The sequence below is a fragment of the Cyanistes caeruleus genome, chromosome 6 (assembly GCF_971803275.1).
Source record: "Cyanistes caeruleus chromosome 6, bCyaCae1.hap1.1, whole genome shotgun sequence".
In the NCBI taxonomy this organism is placed as follows: domain Eukaryota; kingdom Metazoa; phylum Chordata; class Aves; order Passeriformes; family Paridae; genus Cyanistes; species Cyanistes caeruleus.
The window spans coordinates 22,807,565-22,831,098 of NC_141706.1; the positions used below are offsets into that span (position 1 = coordinate 22,807,565).

General features: G+C 40.0%; 1 protein-coding gene across 20 annotated transcripts in view; it reads right to left on the bottom strand.

Annotated features, from left to right (window-relative positions):
• The window catches only part of BRSK2 (BR serine/threonine kinase 2), a 302,009-nt gene extending 293,913 nt beyond the window's left edge, over positions 1-8,096 (bottom strand). For all 20 annotated transcript variants that reach the window (XM_086895631.1, XM_086895630.1, XM_023928934.2 and 17 more), the window contains exon 1: positions 7,621-8,096. In XM_086895631.1, the coding sequence (XP_086751757.1) occupies positions 7,621-7,714 (94 nt within the window). In that variant the 5' untranslated portion in view covers positions 7,715-8,096. The remainder of the gene's footprint in view (positions 1-7,620) is intronic.
• Positions 8,097-23,534: the final 15,438 nt, after the last annotated feature.

Sequence of the window (23,534 nt, forward strand, 5' to 3'; positions counted from 1 at the left end):
ACCACTCGAAAGAGAATGGACCTGGATTTGCTTAAACACACACACACCATCATTTTCCTTCTTTGTCCATATTGCTTTCTATCCTCAGTCTCATGACACACTTGCGTTTAATAGCCTTTAAAAAGTTTATCCCAAGGTCATTGCAAAAGAAACAGTGCATTCCTGTTTACACAGTCCATAGGACAACTACACCCTGATAGGCATCTCTGCCACAAATGACACATCCAAGAACAAAATGCTTGCAGCTACATCAATAGCCAGTAATGCATTTCTGTGAAAGGAATCAAAACAAATTCTGCCATTCCACCTAATGTCCACTCAAACCAAACTTTTAAAAGCTATAAAGCAATGGAAAAAAATCTTCTGGGTAATTTTTTAGTGTGGCTTTTAACATATTTTTATTAGTAATGTTTCTAGTATGTAAACACAATTAATTAATAAAAAAAATTATATTCTTATTCAAAATTAAATGTAGAATAATTAAAATTAAACCGAATGAGCAATATTAATATGCTCTAAAAGTAGACATTTTAAATCAAGTTTAATTTGGTCATACTTGTGTAGCTTTTAAAAAGACTTTCTGGAAAACTCAGATCTACCAAGCATGGATGCTCATAGGAATCATGTCCCAGCTGTCTAGGAAAACTGAGTTTTTGGTTTGAACTTGCAGACAACTGTATTGGAAGTGCTTGCACAATGATCCAAGCAGAATGCAATTCTCTTATGCAATATACCCAACAGACTACACTCAAGAGTACAATTCAAATCTTTGAATACTGCATAAGTGCAACCAATCCACAAGTGAGGTAAAGACAGTTGGGGAAAGGAGATATAAATAGCTGTTTGCCAGAAAATCTGAAACAAATAAGGATTTAAAGGAAATCACTCTGCATTTACAGACACTGCAGATGAAGACGGTTCAAGTTCATTAAGAACACTATTTACAACAAATTATTCATGTTATTCTACAGATCATTATGGCTGTTTTGTACAAAAACATAATGTTTATGCATGAACTGGAAATGGAACAATCTCCTCATATTCCATAAGCAGGATGAACAGCATTATTGACTAGGATTGCTAAACGTCTTGGTCTTGCTTAAAAAAAAAACAAAACCAGAAAATTTATTTGGGATATTTCTTAATAAGACAATCCACAACAACAAAAAAAAAAAAAAAAAAAAAAAAAAAATCCACCCTCATCTATTTATCCCAGACTTGATGAACCTTCCACTGATATCAGCTCAAAATATGGACTAACTCCACAAGGGCAAATTACAGTATTTCAGCATTTGAAGAGGACCACTACTGAGCATTCTTTTATGTCTCTGCCTTTACTGTACCTTCAAATCTACATCCAGGCTTTTACCTTGTCTTACTATGACTGCTCTTATGTGAACAGTACAGTCCTCATGCAATGTCTTTTACTTCAGAAGGTATTACTTAGAAACTTCTAATTTCCTTTCAATTTTTTTCCTGAATGCTAGAATTCTTCCACCACCTACATTTGTTCTATATTACCTACCTGCTAATTTTTAGGTGTGTATCACATTTATTATTGTCATTGCAATTATGGTTTAACTCTCGAAATCACACAACATTAAAGACTTCCAAAAATGTAATGTATGGAGTAAACTTATGGCATACTGAAAAACATTGCAATGCTGGAGAATCCAAACCATAGACTGGCTGCTCCATCCAGTTTACAAAAGCAATTGTAAGAACCTACCTAAAACACACTTGGTCTTCTCATAGAATCACAGATTTTCTAGAGATCAAAAGAATTCCTCTCAAAAGATAAATTTTAACAAGAAGCTCTTTTCCTTTCTTCAACCTCTCTCCTTACCCTAAGGCAGTCCTTCTTGCTGTGGCAGAACAAAATGACATTAGAAAAGTGACAAAAAGTAAAAAAGTGCTTGAACAGTGCAAGAACCCTATTTGTGAAATCAGTGCTTACACAGTTCCTGCTGGCATCTGAAATGTAAGTATATAGTCAGAGTCCTACTCATTTGACAGTATCTGAATTTTGACAACTCTTGGGTGAGAAAGCTTTCTGTGCTTTCCAAAGAAAAACAATAAATTCAGAGCCTCCTGCTGTTTCCACAAGTTCATAATAATTGTGCTACTAATAGTGAGGTAAAAGACTAATGGCATGCCCCTACTAAGTTTTCAGAAGGACAGAAGTTAAAAATAATTTTCACTGCATTTAGCAAACAGGAAGTTGCTAATTCAAACAATAAACAAAACAAAACAAATAAAAAGAGTGAAAGTCATAAAAGGGATAGCTGAACTTTCCAGTTCAGACAAGTAGCAGGTAGTTGACTTCAGTCAGTAAAGCAGGCAAACAGTACTTTTGAAAAGTCAAAGGTATATAATGTTAAGAAAGACCAAATCTCTCAAAACTTGTAACCATTACTTGATAACCCATTAAATGTGAGTCACTATGACATAACCTTTCTTGGGAAATTTTCATTCTTAAGACCTCTACTACCTACAGTATTGCTTGCTGTATTTATTTCTGTGATAACAGATTCAACATTTAAGCCTTCACAGACTATCACGAAGGAGACTATGGGTTCACATTGCTTTGAAAGAAACGTTTGCACGGAAAGCAAAGTGTACGTATGAAAATATTATTAGGATATATACTGCTTTGTTATTTACCTGTATGTTTAAAAAGGCCATGAGGAAAACTGCAATGATTTACAACTCTTATGATGATATATTCATCTAGACAGCTAAATGGAAGAAAGCTGTACTGCTTAGATTCTCTCTAGATCCAACACGCTGGCTTAGAAAAAAAATTATAGCAGTATGAATGAAGAGAATATACTTTGTTTAGCCTACTTACCTAAGGAAACCAGGCTTCTGAGACCACATTGACTACTCAACATTCCTTGAATAGAGCTGAAGTTGTCAACCAAATTTGACAGAGACAAATAAAAAAAATTAACAAATTTCAGTTTCTGCCAATGTCATGGAAACAGACGGTTAAAGGCTGTAAAGAAATGTTCTGTTTAAGCTCTCAGTGAATAAAAGGCTTTTAAATTCACTAAGACCCACATTTAATGATTTCTGATCTTACATAACCCAACAGCACACTGCTGAACACCTTGCTCATGGCTCATATATAATTAACATGTTATACATCAAAATAGCTGTAAGTGATATGGGATGCAATGCAGAAAAGGGAACCCGTACACTTTCTGTGAAGGTCAAAGTGCCTTGAAAACCGTGAGTTTCAAGCATGACTTTTTGAACTGGGCTTAGAATAAAAAGAACGTAACAAACTGGATAAGCAACATTCAACTTCCCATGAAGTTTATCTCAGTGTGAATAAAGTAACTCCCACTTAGAACCAATGCCTTATTGCTTGTAGACAAACCAGCATTTTAGAAATTCCAAGTACAAATTGAATTGGTGCTAGAGCAAACAGTGATGCCAAAGCCTGTACAGCGACTGTCAAATGAAAATACAAGAAAACCCTCCAAATGCTGAAGATTTTCACAAGAAATACTTCATTTCCTCATCTTTGCACTCATTAATAAATATTCACTACAGTCAGTTTGAATTAGTGCTAAGAGTGTCAAGGGTGAAACAGGGGCTAATGTGGCCAAAAGAAACACAAGAACAGAGATAACTGTGGAATTCTAAAAAAAAAAAATAGAGCAAGGAATACACAAGAAGGTGGTTTCATGTAAAATTAGTGGCAAATGAAGAAAATCTATACCTAAACCTGTAACAATGCTTCATGATCAGGTGTGACTGGGGCTTCTCAAGGCACACTGTTTCCATGTGTGTTACTGTAACAGGACACACATCCTTTGCTCACTACTGTTAATTACAATGAAAACCTCCTATAATTAACTGTTAAAGAATGTACCAATGGCACTGAGATAAACCCACCTTTCCCCGCACATCCATGAATATATACACAGCAGTGATTTTTTTTACATTTGTATTTCAGTAAAATAATTTTTTGAGTACAACAATCAAGATTCTGATGCCTCTTGCATTCATGCAAGATCATTTACATAGAGATTCCATAAGCTATTCCGCCAGATGACGTCAAGAAGAGGTGCTCTAAATTCAACCTATTACAAAAGCAAACCATCTTGCTACGGTACTCAAATGACATGCTAAATTCATATGTTGCATTCTTAAAAACAATTTTTGTCCCTCTCTCATTCCCACTAGCAGCAAAGACCTAAGCCAAGCCATTTTTCAGCACTGCCCCATGTAGCCCCCTTCCAACTTCTCTGCTTGAGAAGCACTAATCCTCTCTTTGTGGCATCGGTCACCCTCGGCAAGCGTGACGCACCAGCCCAGAAGGCTGCTCAGGACAAATTCTGCATATCTGATCAATCAACACTTCCAGTTGTTACCCACCAATTAGAACAGGAGGCTTTTTTCCCTGTCAGTTTTGCCCACCCATGGCCAGATATCACCAGGTCCCACTAACGTCCCAGGTACCACAGCCAGACCTCTCTGCAGGGACCAGTAGGTTGCTGCTGGTAAACGCTTTTTTCCTGCTTCTAAGGGGACAATCAGCATGAACTTCACAGACAGAAAGCCAAAGAGGGCTCTACCTACCATTAAGTCATCCCTCCCTGGCACCCTCTCTAAGTCTGTTCTGAACTATGAATGAGCCCTCACTCCTCCCCAGAACCCCTTCTACTGATGTCAATAAAAGCAGGTAAGACTGATTAACATATCTGTATAACATAGATGTATCTGGGAGCAAAGCTTGACCTGCCTTTCTGAAATAACTTTATAGAGTCAATAATTTTTTATTCCAGAAAGAAGTGCTGGATACGAAGATCACTGCAAAACGAAAAGGACTTTGCAACACAACTTACACTTTCTATTCATCATTTCATTTTTCCAGATCTTTTTTCTCACTCTTCCTCACCCCCTTGGAAAAAAAAAAAATTGCAAGACATTATCTCCTAATCTTCCAAGCTTCAAAGTCAAGCTCTAAACTAGTCACAATCACAACTTCCTTCATCTGCAAGCCACTGCAACCCAAATGCTTAGAAAAACAATATACTATGGTCTATCAGACCCTCTTACTGCACTGCTTGTCTTCTCCCTAAAATGCTGCAGGTTGCTTGCTTACCCTCCAAAACAAGCAGGATGAGGATGAGCTACATGCCACACACTGGTTATGCCATTCTGCGTGCTCCCAAATGTGATTAGCACAGAAAATGCGAGAAGACCAAGAGGCATCTTTCCATATTTAGCCATGTATGTTTAATACTGAGTTAGATTTCACCTCAGTGCATCACTCCATTAATCAAGGGTGGATATAACAAGAGAGACACAGACTGACATCAGCTACTTTCAAGATCTCTCTTCCTCCTTCCCCCACCTCCAGCTTCTATGACACCATGTATTGTGCATTTCATGTGCATTCATGTGTGCAAACAGCAGAGACTTATCTATAAAGATCAGTAATACGGTAAAACTGCAAAAGGAAACTTTCACCCTTGTCCAGCTGGTTGAATAACTGCAGAGGCCAACAGCACCAAGCCTCTAAATACATCCTGTTCTTCTCTCTCCACCCCCACATCTCTAATCACTTAGGAGGAAGATAGGAAGATTAGCAGAGAGGAAAAAAAACATAACCAAAGCTGCAGATAACCCTTTAGGACCACAACGTCAGGCTATAAGAACATGGAGCAAAAGGTTAATGCAGCTGCATTTTCAGGAATCTCAGGCACAATTGCATTTAAAGGGGAGGGAGGGGTACTGAGAAGGTGAGAGAGAGAGAAAAAAGGAAACGGTGATGAAGACAAAAATGAATTTGTCATCTACAGCTGGCTCTTTGATCACCTGGAGTTTTCAGGAAGGGAGTAGCAGCAGAAATGGGGCAGTTTTATTAACAATACATCACAATTTTTCTTGTAGGATATTTTCATTACCATCATCAGAACAGATTTTAGTAAGAACGCAGCTGCAGAAGAGTCACTGAGCTATGCAAAGGATAAAGGTGGTAACCAAAACAGTGAGAACTACCTTTAATGATATACTGAAGAGATTTGAAACAAAAAAAAAAAAAAGAAGAAATAGAAATAAAAGTCACTTCCACTAGAAGACAATGTCATCTTCATCCATGTCTCTGAACGGTTGCTATGGGGTTGTGAAGAGGAGGGGAAGGATTGGGGGGAGGTTATAATCAATCATCTCAGAAGAGCATTGCTTCTTACAGAGAAAGATCTGGATTTTGACTGTGTCCCTAAGAAAATTGCAGACTGCAGAGCTGCTGCCACGCAGGGCAGTGAGGAAGCAGGCAGAGCAGAGGCAGCAGCTGGGGATGGAAACGCCTATTAAATCCTTTAGACAACAGATGGGCAAAGCTCGGCTGGGTTATAAAAAAAAAAATACACCACAATGCATCATGTTTTATTGTCCCACCATAATGAACAACACTTAACACCCACATGCCCAAAGAAGCCCCCCCCCCCCCCCATGTCTGATCTTGCCCCTTCCCTAAATTATAATCTCAAGTCTCAATCCACTTTTGGGGGGGATCCCAACCCAATGAATTTGCCAGATGCCATTGCTTACTGCACCTGTTACTAAAAATAAAAAAAAAATACGTAAGAAGGAAGGCGTTTGGGCTTCTTTTTAAGGGTTTTTCTTCCAATTAATAGTCCCCTGCCCTTGAAGTGAATATGCTACCCAAGCAAGCAACAGTAAGTCCAGATCTTGAACGCATTTAGGGGATCTAATTATGTCATGTAGGGCAGAAGCACCTGCTCTCTGCTAATTCTCTACACTCGCTTTCCTCTTTTTAATATTTCTTACCATTGTTCCATTCAGGAAAATCTGCTGGGGGCGAGTTTCATAAACAAGCTTTAAGAAAAATAATTAAATAACCTCCCTTCCCCCCCTCCCAACCCCTCCTACAAAAACACAGCATAACCAGAATGAATTCTGCTACCGATCCTGTATTTTTCTTGTATTTCAGACCCTACCCACAAAAACCACCAGCCCATCCATCCATATTTGCTAAATACCCACAGCAGTCAGTGCCAGAGACATACTGTACATATTTCCACCACCCCCCCCCCGCAACTGCACCTTAAGGACTACACCCTTTTCAATCATGATGTCATGAAATACTGCTGGTGACTCCCCCACTACCACCACCACCACCTCCTCGGTACTACAGCCTGTGAACCTTTAATTTCAATATAATTTGATTAAAAAGAAAAATGCTTCTAAGTAGGGCAGTGAAGGAACGGATGTGAAAATTCACCACCAGCAGATCATCTATTTTTTTTCCCTCTGCATGCACTCTGGCTGTCATCAGAACAACACCCATTAGCAGGAGTAATGAACATAAAGCATCCTGGGCTTTTTTCTTTTTTTTTTTTTCTTTTTCTTTTCTTTAAAAAAAAAAAAGTAAGGAAAGAAAAAAAATAAAAAAAGGAAGAAATGAAGGAATTAAAATGTAAACTAAAAATAAATAAAGGCCAAAATCCCCTGTGAATATTACCTTCACTGAAAGAGCAAATGGGAAAACCTGAACCCTCAAACACCCCATCCCCAACACCTCACTGGCTGCTACAGCACCTTCCCTCTAGCACCGGTGCTGCTGCAAAAAGAACCAACCTGTCTGTCCTTTTCCTAGGGTTTTCTCCAAACGATAGGGTCCAACATATTGTGCATGTTGAGCTCCGCTGCCTTCTTTCCCTGTTGATGTCATTTCTACCTGGATCTGTAATTCTGCAATGTGTATGTGCCGATGAGCTGGAATTTCTCCCTCTGCAGCTCTTGAAATTCCCACTTTGCAGCTGTGCAAGCAAAGCACTCTTTCTCTTTGCTTTAGTCCCCTTGGTTGCAGATTTTCGTCTTCCTCCTCTTTCTTTCCTCTCTCTCTCACGTGCTTGTTTTCTCGCTGGGTCTGCTTGGGACGCTGAAAGACGCAGGAGTTATTTTAGTGTTCGAAGAGGGGGATCTACGATCCAAGCCCAAGGAGCATGATGCTGGTGATCCGAGCTCCGCACGCCTTGTTCTCTCCAGGAGCTGTTCAAGGGAGAGCCAGAGCCGGAGCAGCGGAAGAGCCGGGGCTCGCAGCTGTGAATGACATTAAAAGCAGCCAATCCCCTCGTCTCCCACCTTCCTCTCCCCTCCTCCTTCCACTACCTTTTCTTTTCCATCAGCAGCAGTCGCTGCCTCTGCCTGCTACGGAGCATCATGACCAATGGCAGCAGCAAGCACCTAAGTTCATCAGCCTATTGATAAGGCCCAATTAAATATAATACAATGTGTGTATTAATTTAAGATCCAAGCATACACTTCTTTTTTTTTTTTTTTCCTTTTTTTTTCCCTTTTTTTTTTTTTTTAACCTCTGAATTCTACTCCACTATGCAGCTGCAGCTCCAGATTATTAAAGAAAAGGCAAGGTTGTGGTAGGAAATAGGAAAGTGGGGGGGAAGTTATTTCTAAAAATGAGCTGGGGAAATAATTTGATTCTGGTGGACCTGTCTCTCCTGCAGGTTTTACCCTTTAAAGAAAAACTGGGGGAAAGGGGGGGTTGTGGGGGAGAAGAGAAAAATAACAGGGACAATCCTGTAACCACTGAACTCAGTGACAGGTCTGCTTTTGAATTTGATGGGAACAAAAAAACTTCGGGTCCTTAGATGAACAGATCAAAAACCAAATGGCCACTCTCCTAATTAAAATTGCAACTGAAAATGCAGGGATTAGATGGTAATAGGAACAGATTGCCTGATCCACAGGCACTGCACTAGCAGTGTAAGAAAACTTTCACTGTTTTTGTCCAAGTGTGGCTGTGTTTAACCTTCAGAGACTGGGGAGCTGCACAAAATGAGGGATTCTGCTGAGATACTTCAAGTTCAGCAGAAGCCTAAGTACTTTCTGAATTCAGGACCATACAACATTTTCAGCCAGTCTCCAGGGATATCAAGCTGAAGCTGTTCCCACACACAGGTTCCATTTTTACCTTCTCTTCCCCACTTCAGACAGAAAAATGGTCAACATATTGCTATTCAAATTCCAACTGAGACACAGACAGAGCAAGAATTCTCAAATCAGGGAAAGTAGCCTTGACAAGCCTGTAAAGAGAGAGTAAGGAGAGGGCAAAACTTTTATAAGCCTTATCATTATCTATTGCTTATTGAGAGAAGACTATTTCAGGTTTCTTTATTTGGGTTTTTTTGAAGAGGGAAATTTACCTTTTTTTAATATCTATATCCAGAAACAACAGATGCTCTTGTAAATTGGAATAAAACTAGAAATTGCCTGTCTGCCTGTACCACGGACAACATGACTATCCAACAGGTTGTAGAGGAGTTAGTAGCATGAGAAGATGGAAGGAAATCAGAAGAAGGAAGGTGGACTGAAACTTTAAAGAATTCCAAGATTTCTTCAAGAAACAAAACCCTAACACTTGCTTCGGAAAAAAACCACAATCCTGCTTTGCCCTTTAGGGCTCACCTTCACTCACTTCCAGAATGTGTCAGTGCAGCAGTCTGTGGCCAAAACCCCATTCCCACCCCTCAGCTTCCCCCTCCTCACTGCCCGCTGTGTGAGCACCCACCAAAACTCCCTCCCAGCCAAGCGCTGCTTCTGTCTTTCCAATGGCAACCTCTGCCCCCTCCAACCCTACAGGTTTTGGTTTTTTTTTTCCCTTACTACTCAACTCATCTCAACTCAACTCCAAATTGCCATTTCTCCAAGCTCCCCAGACTTTTCCTTGCTCATTGTTCTCCCACCACACCTCTGCTCCCCTTTCGTCCTCGCCTCCTCACGCCTTCTCCCCTCAGAGCGCCTGTGCATCACCTCACGCACCTGAGCCCACGGCCTCTCACCAGGGAGGGAAGAAAGCTGGGGAAAACACCACCAACATCCAGGGTGGCACGTCCCCATGCTGTGTCCATTCCCTTGTGCCCTGGCAGAGCCAGGGGAGCAGAGGAAGGGAGCAGAGAGGAGGCACTGCTGGCAGCCACAGCAGCATGGTGGCTTTTCCCGCCCCAAGCCATGAGTTGGGAGTCAGGGCTGGAGGGCAGGGACATGTGTGTAGCATCCCTGTGGAGAGGAGCAGGGTAAATGGACGATGTGACAAATGGGATGCCAACAGGCCTTGGAGACGGCCGAGGGGTGAGGCACTGCCTGCCCTTGGTACGAAGCAAACCTGCGCCAGGTGTGGCTCAGACCCTGCACCACTGACAGACATGAGGGCTCAAACACGCAGCCATGAGGCCCAGAGGCATCGGGATGGATCCAGCAGGGCAGTCTGGTCCATCTTGCAATATAGTTGAAAATACATCTTTGAAACTTGAGGCACACACCTCATCCCTCAGAAAATCTCCTTTCCCTATGGCTTACGAGCCACGATGGGACCGTTCCAGGTGAGGCACCATGGTGGGAGAAGCACTCTCCCTGATGGGCTCATCAAATGTTGGAGGCAATGGAAATGTGTCATGGTTTCTGGCATTTCACTCCTCTCTAAATGTCTGCCCCCCCAACACTGTCAAAAAGTCCCCACACACAGTAAGTGACAATGCTGAGTTATAGCAATGTGTGCATAGCTTTCAGAAAAAGGAAAATATTGTTTATTTGTATAAATTAGAAAAGTTTCAACACCATATTAATAATGCAAGGCGTGAATATCAGCATAGATCATATTAATGATGCAAGGGGTGAATATCAGCATAGATCAAAATCTTTTTTAATTCCAAGATTTGTTTTTTAAAAGGTATTTAATACGAGATGATGATGTCTGTAGGTCATATGTGGCTCATGTTATTAATAGAAAGATAAGAAATCAGACAATATTGTCCATCCAAGTCCAAACTTGTGTATTTCACATTTGTTTCTATTGGGCGTTGAGGAAAGTGGGTTAAGAGATATGGATGTTACAAATACTCACCTTCTGCCACAAGATATGTGTCAGTGTCATGGCTGGAACAAGATCAGAAACTTAGTGAAATTCATATGATCCTGACTGGAACATAAAACAACACAAACAAACACACACATACATGCACAACCCCCCCAAATCCCCATCCCCTTCCCTCCCTCCTCCCAAAAAAATCCCCTTCCACATCTTTTTGGTCTCATTTGTTATGTTGTGTTATTCTGATTCCATTGGAATATCCTTCTGTATAGTCCATTGCAACAATTTCAACCTTTTGTCCTGAACTCTTTTTGGAAAAATGCTTGGACATTTCTTGATTACTGAATAATCAAATGTTTTGGTGGTTGGTTTTTTTTGGGACTTTTTTTTTGGGGGGGGGGGGGGGGGGAGGTTGTGTTGTGTTTTGTGGGTTTTTTGTTTGTTTGGTGGGGTTTTTTTTGTTTATTTTTGGTTTTTTATTTATTTGTTCATATGGAGCCAAATCTCATTTATCTGTACCCCTTTGATCTGAAACTCAGTCCTTTGAATCTAGGTTATGTCCCCCTGGTGTGAATTACTTATACAATAACTCCCTCAATTATTTGAAGCCCTGTTTATCCAAATGTTTTGATGTTCCAAAAGTATTTTGAATAAACAGGACTCTGCTGTCATTGGGTATATCAGATATCTTTGGGGATGCATATGGGATGATTTCCCCTGACCTTATTCTGTATAATCTTGTGTTCAAATGAACAAATAGTGTAAACTTAAATGTATAGTTGGCATATTGGCATAATCTTTGGTTCTTGTACTCTTTTCTCCATTATTTTTCTTTTGCTATTCTCATTTAAGGACTAAATTTCTTTCAAGAAGGACTCAACACTGATCCCAGCAAAAATATTGCTTGAGTACAGAGTGAACAAAAAAGAAATTATTTAGAATTTTATTAAGTTTTATCGAAGTTCTGAAAAAATGCAGAGCAAAAGATTTTCTTTTTTTTTCTTTTATTTTTTTTCCCTACTCCCATTGACACCAGTTTGTGTCTAATGAAAGTTTTCATGATCATTTGTTTTCTTAGATGCTTAAATGCCTTTTCTCTTATTCCCATGAAAATCTTAAGGGTCAAGATGGATCATGAGATGATGAAAAAAACTACAGGAAAAAAAACAAGTCCATAAGGATTTTTTGTTTTAATGTTTTTCACTTGTTCGGTTGAATATATTTGTGAAGCTAGTACTGAAAAAAAAAAAAAAGGAAGTGTAAGGCTTCCAGGAAAAGTCAGCAATAAAGTTGTGTAATTAGCATGGAATACTAAATCAATAGGCTTCTTGTGGTAAGAAGAATTCAGATAAGCCAAGACTTTGTCTCCAATTAGAATAACCTAGTAGCTAATGGCTGTGATAAGAACATACTTAAGTTAAAGAGGACAAAAATATTCAGCTTTTGCAATGTCAGGATCCATTATCACATCCTGAATTGTGTGTTCCGTCCACATAAGTATGGACACATGATACCCCTTTGATAAGTGGTGTAGGAATTTAGATATTTTGAGAATTAATCTCATTGTATAGACATTTCATAAGAAACAGACCCAGGTGTTTGAGGGACATTTAGTCATCAATATTGTTGACAAATTGATAATACTTTTATTGAGGATAATTATATCAATCTTCAACAACTCCGAACAGATGTTAATAGTCTAAAACTTATTTTTTTTCCCCTTTGCATTAGGTATTACTGTCTTTGTAAGAAGCCAAGAAAGACTCCAAGAAAAGAAAGGATTGGATTTCAGTAAGTGGGTGGTGTTTTGAATTCTTAGAACACATTCAGAGTTCAGACACTTTCCTTATTGTAGTAGGTGTTGAGGAACTTAATTAGTTAACATCAGTTGCTTCCACACAGACTCCCATTGTGGCAGGTCCTAAAAACTGGTCTATATTGCTCAGCAAAGCTATAACATGACAGTAGTTAAGCAGACTCTTTGGAGATTTTGCTGTTGTTGTCATTATTACTATTGTTAATAATAATTTAGCTGTTATTATTAGGATTCTTGGAATTCTCCACATCCTAGTACATAATTTTTAATAGCCCCACCCCCCCCCCCCAAAAATAACTGTTAGCTTATTATCTACATATCATCTTTGATTCAAGCTGAATTAAGGTAAAGGCTTGTAAAATGTTTAATAACAAAATAGATAACTGCTTTTACAGTATCATTTCCTCTGGACCATGGACTCTCTTTATTCCTTTGGAAATATTACCGTCATTTTCTCAAGCCTGCTGCTTTCATTACCTGTGCCTCACAGAATTTTTAAACTATTAAGAAACAAAAAGCTATTTCCAGCTTAAAATAGCAATGTGAAAGCCTCTGTACGAAGCTGTTGGCTGGGTTTTTTTCCATACACTGAGCTTTGTATTTCCTAATAATACGAATATGCAGGCACATTCACTTAGTTCACTAAGTGGAGCTGTGACTGGGTCTCAACAGAAATCAAACTCGAAAGCAACCAGACACTTTAGCATGAGGATGGGTCTGTGGTAACTGACCTGTCTTTGGGGTACAAGAGACCAAAAGAATGTCTGTTTCAGTTGTCAGATCAAGTCTCCACCTACCCTAATTCTGTATTTCCAGTGGTGCCTGTAAGTACAAACTTAGGGAAGAATAAGTCCAAGGCAAGTGTATGTGATTCTTGCCTGCAGTACTCTCTCAGGATCCAATTGTTTTCAGCTCAGGGACTTTCTGAGCCAGATGTTGTTTCTGTGTGTGCTGTGCTCTCCTCAACAGATTTTTTTTTTTTTCCCCATGAGCTTGTTTTTGTCTTCCTTTAAAAACTTGACACCATGACAGATGGCCAGATATCTCTTCAGATTATGTGCATGCTTCTCAGAAGACAGTGAATCCTTGAGACAAGTAACATCCATTGATCAATCCTCAAGAACCCCAAAAAGGAAAGAGAGAAAATTATGTGTGAGGCACCATTCTTGAAATCCTGCAGCTGTATGGAGCAATTCCAGCTGCAAGGTGACTGTTCAGGAAGCCTAGAAACAATAGAGCTGAGAGTTCAGAGCAGTTGGTGTTTGAGATGTAGAAAATAGGTATGTGAATACAGAAACACAATTTCTGACTGCATTTTTTCTGGTTTTAGAACAATTCCACCCATTCAGTTTTTGCAACAAAATGTGTGTGCACCCTGATCAGTGACTGATGATGTTTATGATGATATCACATAAAAGTGACATATAGTCACGGTACATACATATAGAAGTGACAGTAAGGTACACATTAGCAGCTATCATGAATGTTTTATGGGCACTTTAACAATATGCACGGAAGTTGTATGATGTCAAATACACTGAATAAAGCAAATTCTCTAGATTTTACCAGTGGTGATTCAGTGAAATGTTCAGTCAACATCCTAAAATATTCCTGCATTTCTCTGCTGTGATTTCAAGTAGGCTAAAAAGTATTGATCAGGATGAACAAGGAAAAATACTAATTGTCTAGACTACAGAGTCAGTCTGCCCAGTAGCTGGCACCTGGGTCCCAAACCTCTCCGTTGCTGGCACTTGCTCACAGAAGCCAGTGAGTCCAACAGCCCCCACCCCACTGCCTCCCCTGTGCTGTTGTTGGTAGAGATTTGGGGGCAATCTGACACCTGGGGCTGGCCTTTAGGGACCCCCTCACTCCACTTGCTCCCAGATCACTTCTCTACTCACCATCTGGTTTGGCTTGATCTGTGCTAGGGATCACACCCACTCACACACCCACACTTGATCAGTCACTGCACCACAGACACACAGGCCCCCCAGCCTGTGGTCTGCCTCTAGCTGCTGGTTTCACACCCCCATACACATGTGTGTACAGACAGCCCTCACGCAGCAAAGAATTAGGAAATACTGTAATAAGAACACAGGTCAGACTGCACTGATCAGGCACAGAGCATAACTAGACAGGTATTATGACTAGCCAAGTGTGGCAACTCACTTTATTATTTGCTTACCCCTCTATTCTCTCACTCCTGTCCCTCCCCAAGTCACCTAACCTACCCCCTCTCCCCACATTTGGCTCCACCTGTAAACATCCCATAATTAGTCCTGTGCAAACTGGAACTGCTTTTCTCTTACATCCCATAACATGTCCCACTCCCCAGCAGTGATCCCCTAAGTCCAAAAGCTGACTGGAGAGCGCTTGACTTGTGTTCCTGCCAGCCCTTGTGGCCGTGCTCATCCAGATGTGCTGATGGCCTGGGAATAGCTCAGCAGGGTCCTACTCAGGCACCTCACTCCTCTTACTGTCTCTCTGATCTCCTTCGTGGGATTTTGTCACATGATATTTTGTATGTTATGCTGTTGGATAACTTGTCTCCTAACTACATGAGGCACTTGGTTTCTTGGTTGCAATAGCCTGCCATTCCTTCTGCAGGGAGAATCATAGCTATGACCGTCAGACAGGAATGGTCATCTGGAGTTGTGCTGTGTCCCTCAGAAGATAAGGCATACCTAGCATCTGCCAGATAGTGGGAAATAACAAAGTTCACAGATTTGTAGTGATTTAACCCCCACTGGGACTTTAAGAAGAGGACATCCAGCCCTAAGTTCTCACAAAATGCTGGAAGAAGTTACAGACAGGCCAGCAATTACGGCAATGGCAAAACGGTAAAAGATCCCTTGCTCCATAAAAATTCACTCTCCCAGCTTATTTGGTAAAAGATGAGCAAAGAGATTGATGAGGTGAAAAAGTAGGACTTTGTTCTTTGCATTCACATCAGTCTCACAGAAAACAAAAGGCATTACTTGAAAACAATCAAAAAGAGTGCCAAGATAAGCAGGAGGCAAATAGAACAAAGGAGTCAAGAACCTGAGGCCACTATGCACCAGTGAACAGAACTGAACTATTCATCAAATTGCTGCATATAGCAGTGGCAAGTGCAAAAGATAAGTTTTTAAGGAAGATAGATCACATGAGGTTGTTGCTAACTTAGGACAGGAGTTGGAATGAAGGCTGCAAGGAAGGTGTAGGTTAGCAACAGCCAACATTCCTGACAGCAGAATCAAGGATAAAGCACTAGGAAGTGTTTTATCTGATGACAGAAAGTGAAGAACTGAAGAACAATTTAAGGGGTCAAAGGATATTGTTCATCAAAAGAAAAGGAGCTACAGGATTTTTTCTCTGCCAGTTGCACAGGCAGTTCTGAGGATTTGCATGCCAAACTGCTGAAAATGGTTGCTTATACTGGGCAAAATACTGATTTTATATCACAAAGGAAAACCAATATAAATTCCCTTAAAATGTTATACAGTCGTTTTTTAATTCAACAAACAAACAAACAAATTAACAAAAACCCCCAACAAAAGCAGCAAAGGCCATACACTGAAGTAGTTAACACCTCCCTGATTTTCTTCAGAGCCTTTCACAAGGGGCCAAACACATTCAGAGTGGAAGCACTGGGTACTGTATGCAACAATTATTAGATATTATTAAAATGTAACTAGATATTAGAACAATATGTAGACACTTGAGCTGTGCTAATGCTGCTAAGATAAAAGTGCAATTCCTATTCATCAAAAACTGAATAAAACAGCTCCAAAGTCCATGAGGTACTTAACAAGGCAGTCCAGAATACCAGAGGCTGAAGCACTTTCCCTGCCTCCCCAAGGAGCAAAGAATTGTAGGAGCGTATTTCAGACTCTCTGAAACCTGTATTTTAATAACTCTTCTTTTTAAAGGAAAAGTAAAGGATATTCTGAAGTTTCCATAGAACCATTCAAGCACCAGAAGGTCACAGTTCCTAACTCCATAGGTGATTCAGCTTTTCAGAGAAAATGCCTGTCTGTTGGGAAAGCCTCTAGCAAAATAAAACAATATGCAGATGAAAGTTGTAAGGATGACCGAAAGGTGAGCAGCAAAGTGCTTTTTAAATCCCCTCCTGCTGGCAATGGAAAAATCTGAATCAAATGCTAGCATTGTAATGATGATATGATTCAATTGGAACAGGGAGAAAGTGTTACAAACTGGTTGAATAAACAAACTTTGGGAAATGGGGCGCTGCTGTTTGGGTTTTGCTTTTGATTTACTGCGGGTGGGGGAAATCTCTCTGACCAAGAGCTGCAGAAGAAGCTGGTGAGTTTATGTGTCACAGATATTTGTCACTTCATTGGCAGATGCTCAGTTACAATAAAGGGCAGATTCTCACCCTCCTAAACATAGGTCCTATTAAGATTAGCTACAAGCAGGCAGCTCAAAATTGAGGTGTCTAAGATCTCATTATTGCCCTGACCTTCCTTTTCTTTGTTTCAGTCCTCTTCAGAAAATATTTCCACCTTATCTGCTCTTTATGATACACTTGGTGGTCTTTGAGAAGGATTATTGAAATGTCTAAGATTCTTGAAAAGTTGTATCAGAAATATATTCTTTGCACATTAGTGCTTTTCCCACCTGTCCAGAAATGAGGAAAAAAAATACTCCAACAATAGGACTGAAGGACTGTCTTTTTTTTGGATGTGTGAATGAATGTTTGCGGTGACCTTTTCACCAGTTATGCTGAAAAGCTAGGACACAACTGCTCCGAGGAATGGTTTGTGAACCCTGTGGGAGTAGCAGACATTAGCATGAGTAACTTCTTCAATTTTTCCCTACCAAGGCAAAAGTTATTCCCTGTAAAGTAAATCAGATCACCTGCTCTTTTTCTTTTTTTTTTTTTTTTTTTTTTTCCTGTGGTTAGTAGGTCACATACACTTAAGGATAGATTGTGGCCTCCAGGCATGGGGTTGCTTGGAATACAGTACAGCACATTCTATAAGAGGAGAGTCACAGAAGGCTTTTTTTTTCCCCTCTGCCTCTTCCACTGTGATATTTTTACATCGTTCCTCTATGTCATCCTTTTTTCAGTGTCCAGAGTTTGAGGAAATCCTAAGAAAATGGCCTCAGTTGTTTCTTTGAAGGCCTTACAAGAGCAAAATTCCAAATGCCATCTTTACTCTTTATACACCAAAATGTAAGAAAATGTCTATCTAGTGATTCATCATTAAAATATCAGATAAAAGCCTATGGAATTTCCATAGTTTGTCATCATCTGGGCAACTTTCCTTTTTTTCCTAGGAATGGCAAATCAGTAAAATTCTAAATGAAAAATTACATTGTGGAGAAACCCTGAAATCTTGCTTGCTAGATCTACAATGTTTGTTATATCAAGGTAGAAAAAAGCTCTTGAGGGTTTCTCTCATGACAAGACTTGCACAACACATGTTGATAAAGGAGAAAAGAATTTTGACTTCAATGTATGCCCTCATGAGCTTATGCACATGGATCCCATTAATGTTGATAATGATTACATGGATGCACTGATGAGCCAGTAGACCTCTGGTCAAATTAAAGGTGTCTGCAGGAAAAGAGCAGCAAAACAATATTGTCTGTACAATGTCTTTTCCCCCAGTTCTCCGAAAGATGTTTTTAAAAGCTCAGCAGTAGTTTTGTGCATTTTTACTGATGTGCATTTTCAAACCTCGAGTTATTTCATTAGATAATACCACCAGTATTTAAAATGTCAGACTCAAACTGCATTTCCCAGTGTGAATGCTGAATATCAGTGCCTGAAGGAAAGTTTTATGGCATCGATTAACTACAACCGTTTGTAGAACTGACAAAGAGCTGTGTAAAAGGTTTATTCTGACTTTTAGATGTGAGTATTGTGCATCATTTTTATAACATGCAAGCCAACAATGATGTACTTTGTTACTGCAGGTCAGAACAACTTCACCCCAAGAGATAAATCACAGAAACTGACATTAGCAATCCCAGAATTTGCAAGGCACAGGATAAGAGAGGCCATAGAAGAGATACTTAATTGTGTTTTCAACTGATCTCACTTGCTGTTACAAAAAACCAAATACACCTAAAATGAAGAACACACAACTCACATGGAAAGAAATAGTTGTGAAACAGGCCTGACCTGGAGTAGTAGAAGTGGGCAAAATACATGTAATGAATTTAGATGGGAACAGTGTCATATGTTTCTCAAAAGTCCAAAGAACAGACCCTGAGCAAGAATAAATAGATTTTTTAAAAAATGTACCAAGTAAACAAACATGAGTGGTAATGAAATCAAAACCTAGCCTGAATGCTGTTTCCATTCTGGCAGACAATTTTACAAGACAGAACACATTTTTTAGAAGGGGAATATGATGCACATATGTTGTTCATGTCAGCATTTACAGATTATTAGATTTCATGTTATAATTTCATGTAGCAGTCCAAACCTGGGTAAAACCTGTCTCTTACAAAGTACTTGTCATACATAAGAATGTGACAATTGCTCTCCCAGTGATGACTTCCCCCAGGTAACCAAGACAGACATGTGGTACAGAGAGATAAAATAATTTACTTGACATCATTTGAGAAGTCTACACTTAAACAGGGTTCAAAAATAGTTAAGAGAAACAGATTCTGGAATCCCAATTCAGCAGCCGGTGTACAGCTTTTTTTTTTTTTTTTTTTCTCTATTTCTTGCCAAAAGCCATGGAATCTTTGGACACTCAAAAGTAAATAAACCCCAAACCCTCAACCTAAATACTTTATTCTAAAATTTAGCTACTTAATATATGTAACAAGATCTATTTGATTATTGATGATGTGAAATCAAGCTATCTCAAAGGAGACAAGTAGAAAGAGTTTTGCTTGAAAAACAGAATCACAAAGAGTTGAAAACCAAAAAGATCAAGATACTTCCCACTATAGCAAAAATTGTGCTATCAGTGATACGAATTAAAGGTGCTTGCTACTCCTGGGTGCCCTGGATAGAGCTCAAGGTTGAATAACAGCAACACGGACATGCAGAGTAAGATAGATGAGAATAAGATATATAAAGACAGGAGAAGATTTAGGTTTATGGACAAGTTGTACCGAATCCTACTGTTTGAGAGGTCCTTCTGCAAAATGTACTTGTTTATAAGGGGCAGATTTCTGACTAGTTTTTTCACAGTGAGTCAGCTCAGTGTCAGCCTAAGTCAGATGTTTGGGTGCCAAGATCACTCTAAAAAATTTCAACCTCACTGTAATGATTTGGATAATTACAAGTCAAAACTGTCTTGCCCTCCCAGGCAGAAGTCATGCTGGTAGTTCTGCCAGCATTAGTGACACTTCAATGCATTTCAGCTATTCCCAGCAACCCATACAACTGTGGCAGATAATGTGGCACGTTACCTTTGTGTTCTTTATTGTCCAAGGCAAAACAAATACGCACATGACTGACTTCCAACATTGGATTTCATAGGTGGTTCACCTTGCTGGCCAATAATCCTTGATCTGACCTATTCGCAGGAGCGAATGGTTGTCTGTACAGTGACAGCTGTGTGGAGAGCACAATGCACTTGTCACCTCCTGCCCGTCGGCGAGATTCCCTTCTTTTGGCGCTCACCTTTTCCAGCCTCCCACCCCGAAGGCACCGAGTGCAAATGTGCATTGGTGCCCTCTCGTGGGCAACGTGCCAAAGTCAAAAGTCCCTCCACTGTCACCCGCCCCCCTCCCCCCGGGGCAGGGGATTCTCTTGTCAGGTTGCAGACAGGCGTCGCAGCCAATACTGCCGAGACCCATCCCAAAAATGTGTTTTCCTGACAGAATTGAATCCTGTAAGCGTAGGGACAGATCCATTACACTCATGTGGGTTCCCCTAACCAGCAAGGGTGGGCTGGGTACGATGGAGTTACAGGTAATAATAGCTCTGATGTTAAACCAGGTCACAGATGATGCACTTTGTGTACATCTGTGGCTCCTGAGAGAATGGAGCACCTCTGAATGGCATCTTCAAAATTCTTCTTGATCTTCTCTATTGGCTGCTTAGGTGTTTGCACAGCAGATCCCTATGGATGTATCCTACGATAAATCACTGTCAATCACTTCAGCATTGGAAGCAGTCATTTTCTACTATCAGTTCTAACTTGTGTAAGTATTAATATAATATATAGCATGTCATGCTCATGTCAGACTGTAAGGGTCTGGAAATAGAAAAAGAGGAGCTCAGAACTTCAGCTAGTGTGAATTAACATCAGTACCATGGACCTCATGGATTGCAAAATTTGAAGTGAAATCTTATTTAGGCTTTCTGTGCCTTTCCCCCCTGAGGAAATTTCCTTCTCCAATGAACTTTTGGCTTTTTATTTAAACAAAGCTGTCAGTAAATTGACACACATGCGTTTCTCAATTTTTTTTAATTTTGATGACTCTTACCCACAGTTCTCCGAAATACTTAAACAACACATTTAAGCCTCCTTTGAACACGAATTGGTTAATCATGTGAAAACAAAAGACTTGAACAGAGCTTTCTTGACTGGACTAATGCCAAAGATATAAACCAGTATCTTGGTGCTGAAAGCTATAAACAGCTACGTGAGCTGCTTAGGATTGCATCTTAAGAACAATCTGTATGCATTCTTCTGCATAACTGTACATCTGGTGACCACAGAAAACATGGTGCATAAACAGGCACAGTCAGGGTTGCACAAAATAATTTCAGGTAATCACTGCCCTTTTCTGTGCTGAAGCTTTTGCGGTTCTCTCTAAGACCCAGACTATGCTGGTACAAAAAATACTAACACAGCTTTCTAGGGCAGACAAGGAGTCAAAAGCCACTTACAAATTGGCTTTACTACTTTGGGGAGGAATAGATAAAGACCATGGGACAGAATATCATCTGTGGGCTCTGTTACTTCCCTTCAACTTCTATTATCTGCAAGTAACAAGATTTTAGCTTTCTCTGTCACTGTCACCACGGAGACCATGGTTCTCTCAACTGTACAATGCTGCCTTGTACCCACCTTTGTGAAACCAAGAGGAAAATATCCCTTTCAGCCTGCCCAAGACATGTTTGGCAGCACAGGACAAAGAACCAAAGTAAGAAATAATTACTGAAAAATGATTGGAGGAAAATGTTTTTTATATTGAGATATCCATTTTTAGTAGTAGAAAAAGAGGTCTCTGTCACCTCATGAGTTCCCATTGCTGACAAAGATATTTTTTTCCACAGAAATACAGAAGCACCATTTTCTGAGGAACCTGGATTGCTCTGGAACTAAAGTGTTCTGCTTACAAGGCAGAACAATATTTCATGGTGATTCCTGGAATGCAGGAGTCTAAATGCAGAATGAAGACATAGAGAAGGATCTCTCTTTTAAACAAGGTGCATTGTGGAGTTTCATTGAGGTGTTTGTTCTTTTTGCTACCTTTTTTTTTTTTTTTCAAACCAAACTCTACTTTGGATAATAAGAATTAAAGTGATACCGCATATTTACAGAAGAAGTAATCTGTTATTCTTAGATCTGATAAAGCTTTTAGCTCGGGACAGAGAGGTGCAATTAGCATATGGTGAAGAGTTTGATGTTTGAGCTGTAGGTGGTGGTGTTGCTTTATGGGAGTTGAAGTTCAGTGAGGATGGACTACTTGAAAGGACACAAGTGGCAGTAAGTTGCAGTAGCTAACAAATCAGTTGCCATCAGTTGCCTAATAGTAGTCAACTTTCCTTCATCCTCAGTTGCTCACACAACAGTTTTTAGAAACATGAGTAAGCAAAGAAGTCTTACATTTCACCATGATTTAGGAGAAGAGGTAGAATAGCAATGCAAGCAGAAGTGCACAGATGCCAGAAAAATAATGGGAGAAGTTATCTTTATCAATACAGTGCTTACTGACAACTGTTTTTGTCATTTTGCCTTTTTTGATGTAAACTCATTCTTCAAATATGTGTTGTATTAGATTTCAAAGTACATTTCACAATAGCCTTGGTTTCAGTTTCAGTAAACGTTTGTGCAATTTGTCTTGCAGGCAGACTCTAACATCCAATGAAATAATCTACTTGAGTATGTTTTGCATACACAGGAATCCCATTGATTTAGTGTTTGTATACAAACTGGGGAAATAATCTGTACACCTCTATGAGCCAATGCATCCACTGCTCCCATTTACAGGAATTTTGACTTATATTGTGGATTAAAACTTTTCTGTAAAAACATCTGCCTCACTTCATTTGTAACTTGTTCTGATTTACAGCTCTGTCTTCCCACTGATTTCCCCAAGGCCTCTGTTTTTCCTGCATGTAAAAACAATGCTTTCAGCTGCAGTCTGTAAACTGGTACCAAAGCAACTTCCTTATGGAGAGTCAAACTGATGGACATGCAGGGATATTGTAATTCTCTTCAATGTAGCTGCTGGCAGGTACCTGTAGCAAAGCTCTCATATTCCACCGTCCCATGTGGACAGACCTGTGGCCAAAAAGTCAGTGATGACTGAAGGAAGAGCCCACTTCCCTGTAGCTGTGTGCTGCTTTTGGCTGGGGTAAAGTTAATTGTCTTCAGAGTGGCTGGTATGGGGCTGTGTTTTGGCTTTGTGCTGAAAACCATGTGGGTAATAGAGAGAAGTTTCTGTGTTTGCTGAGCTGGGTTGCACACCGCCAAGGCCTTTTCTACTTCTCCTACCACACTGGCAAGGGAGCTGAGGGTGCATGGGAAATTTGGGAGGAAATGCAACCAGGATAGCTGACCCCAGCTGATAAAAGGAATATTCCACACCATATGACATCATGCTCAGCATATAAAGGGGTGTAAAGGGGTGTAAAAAGGTGTAAAAAGGAAGAAGAAGACATTTTCAGATTTAAGGTGTTTGCCTTCCCAAGTTAAT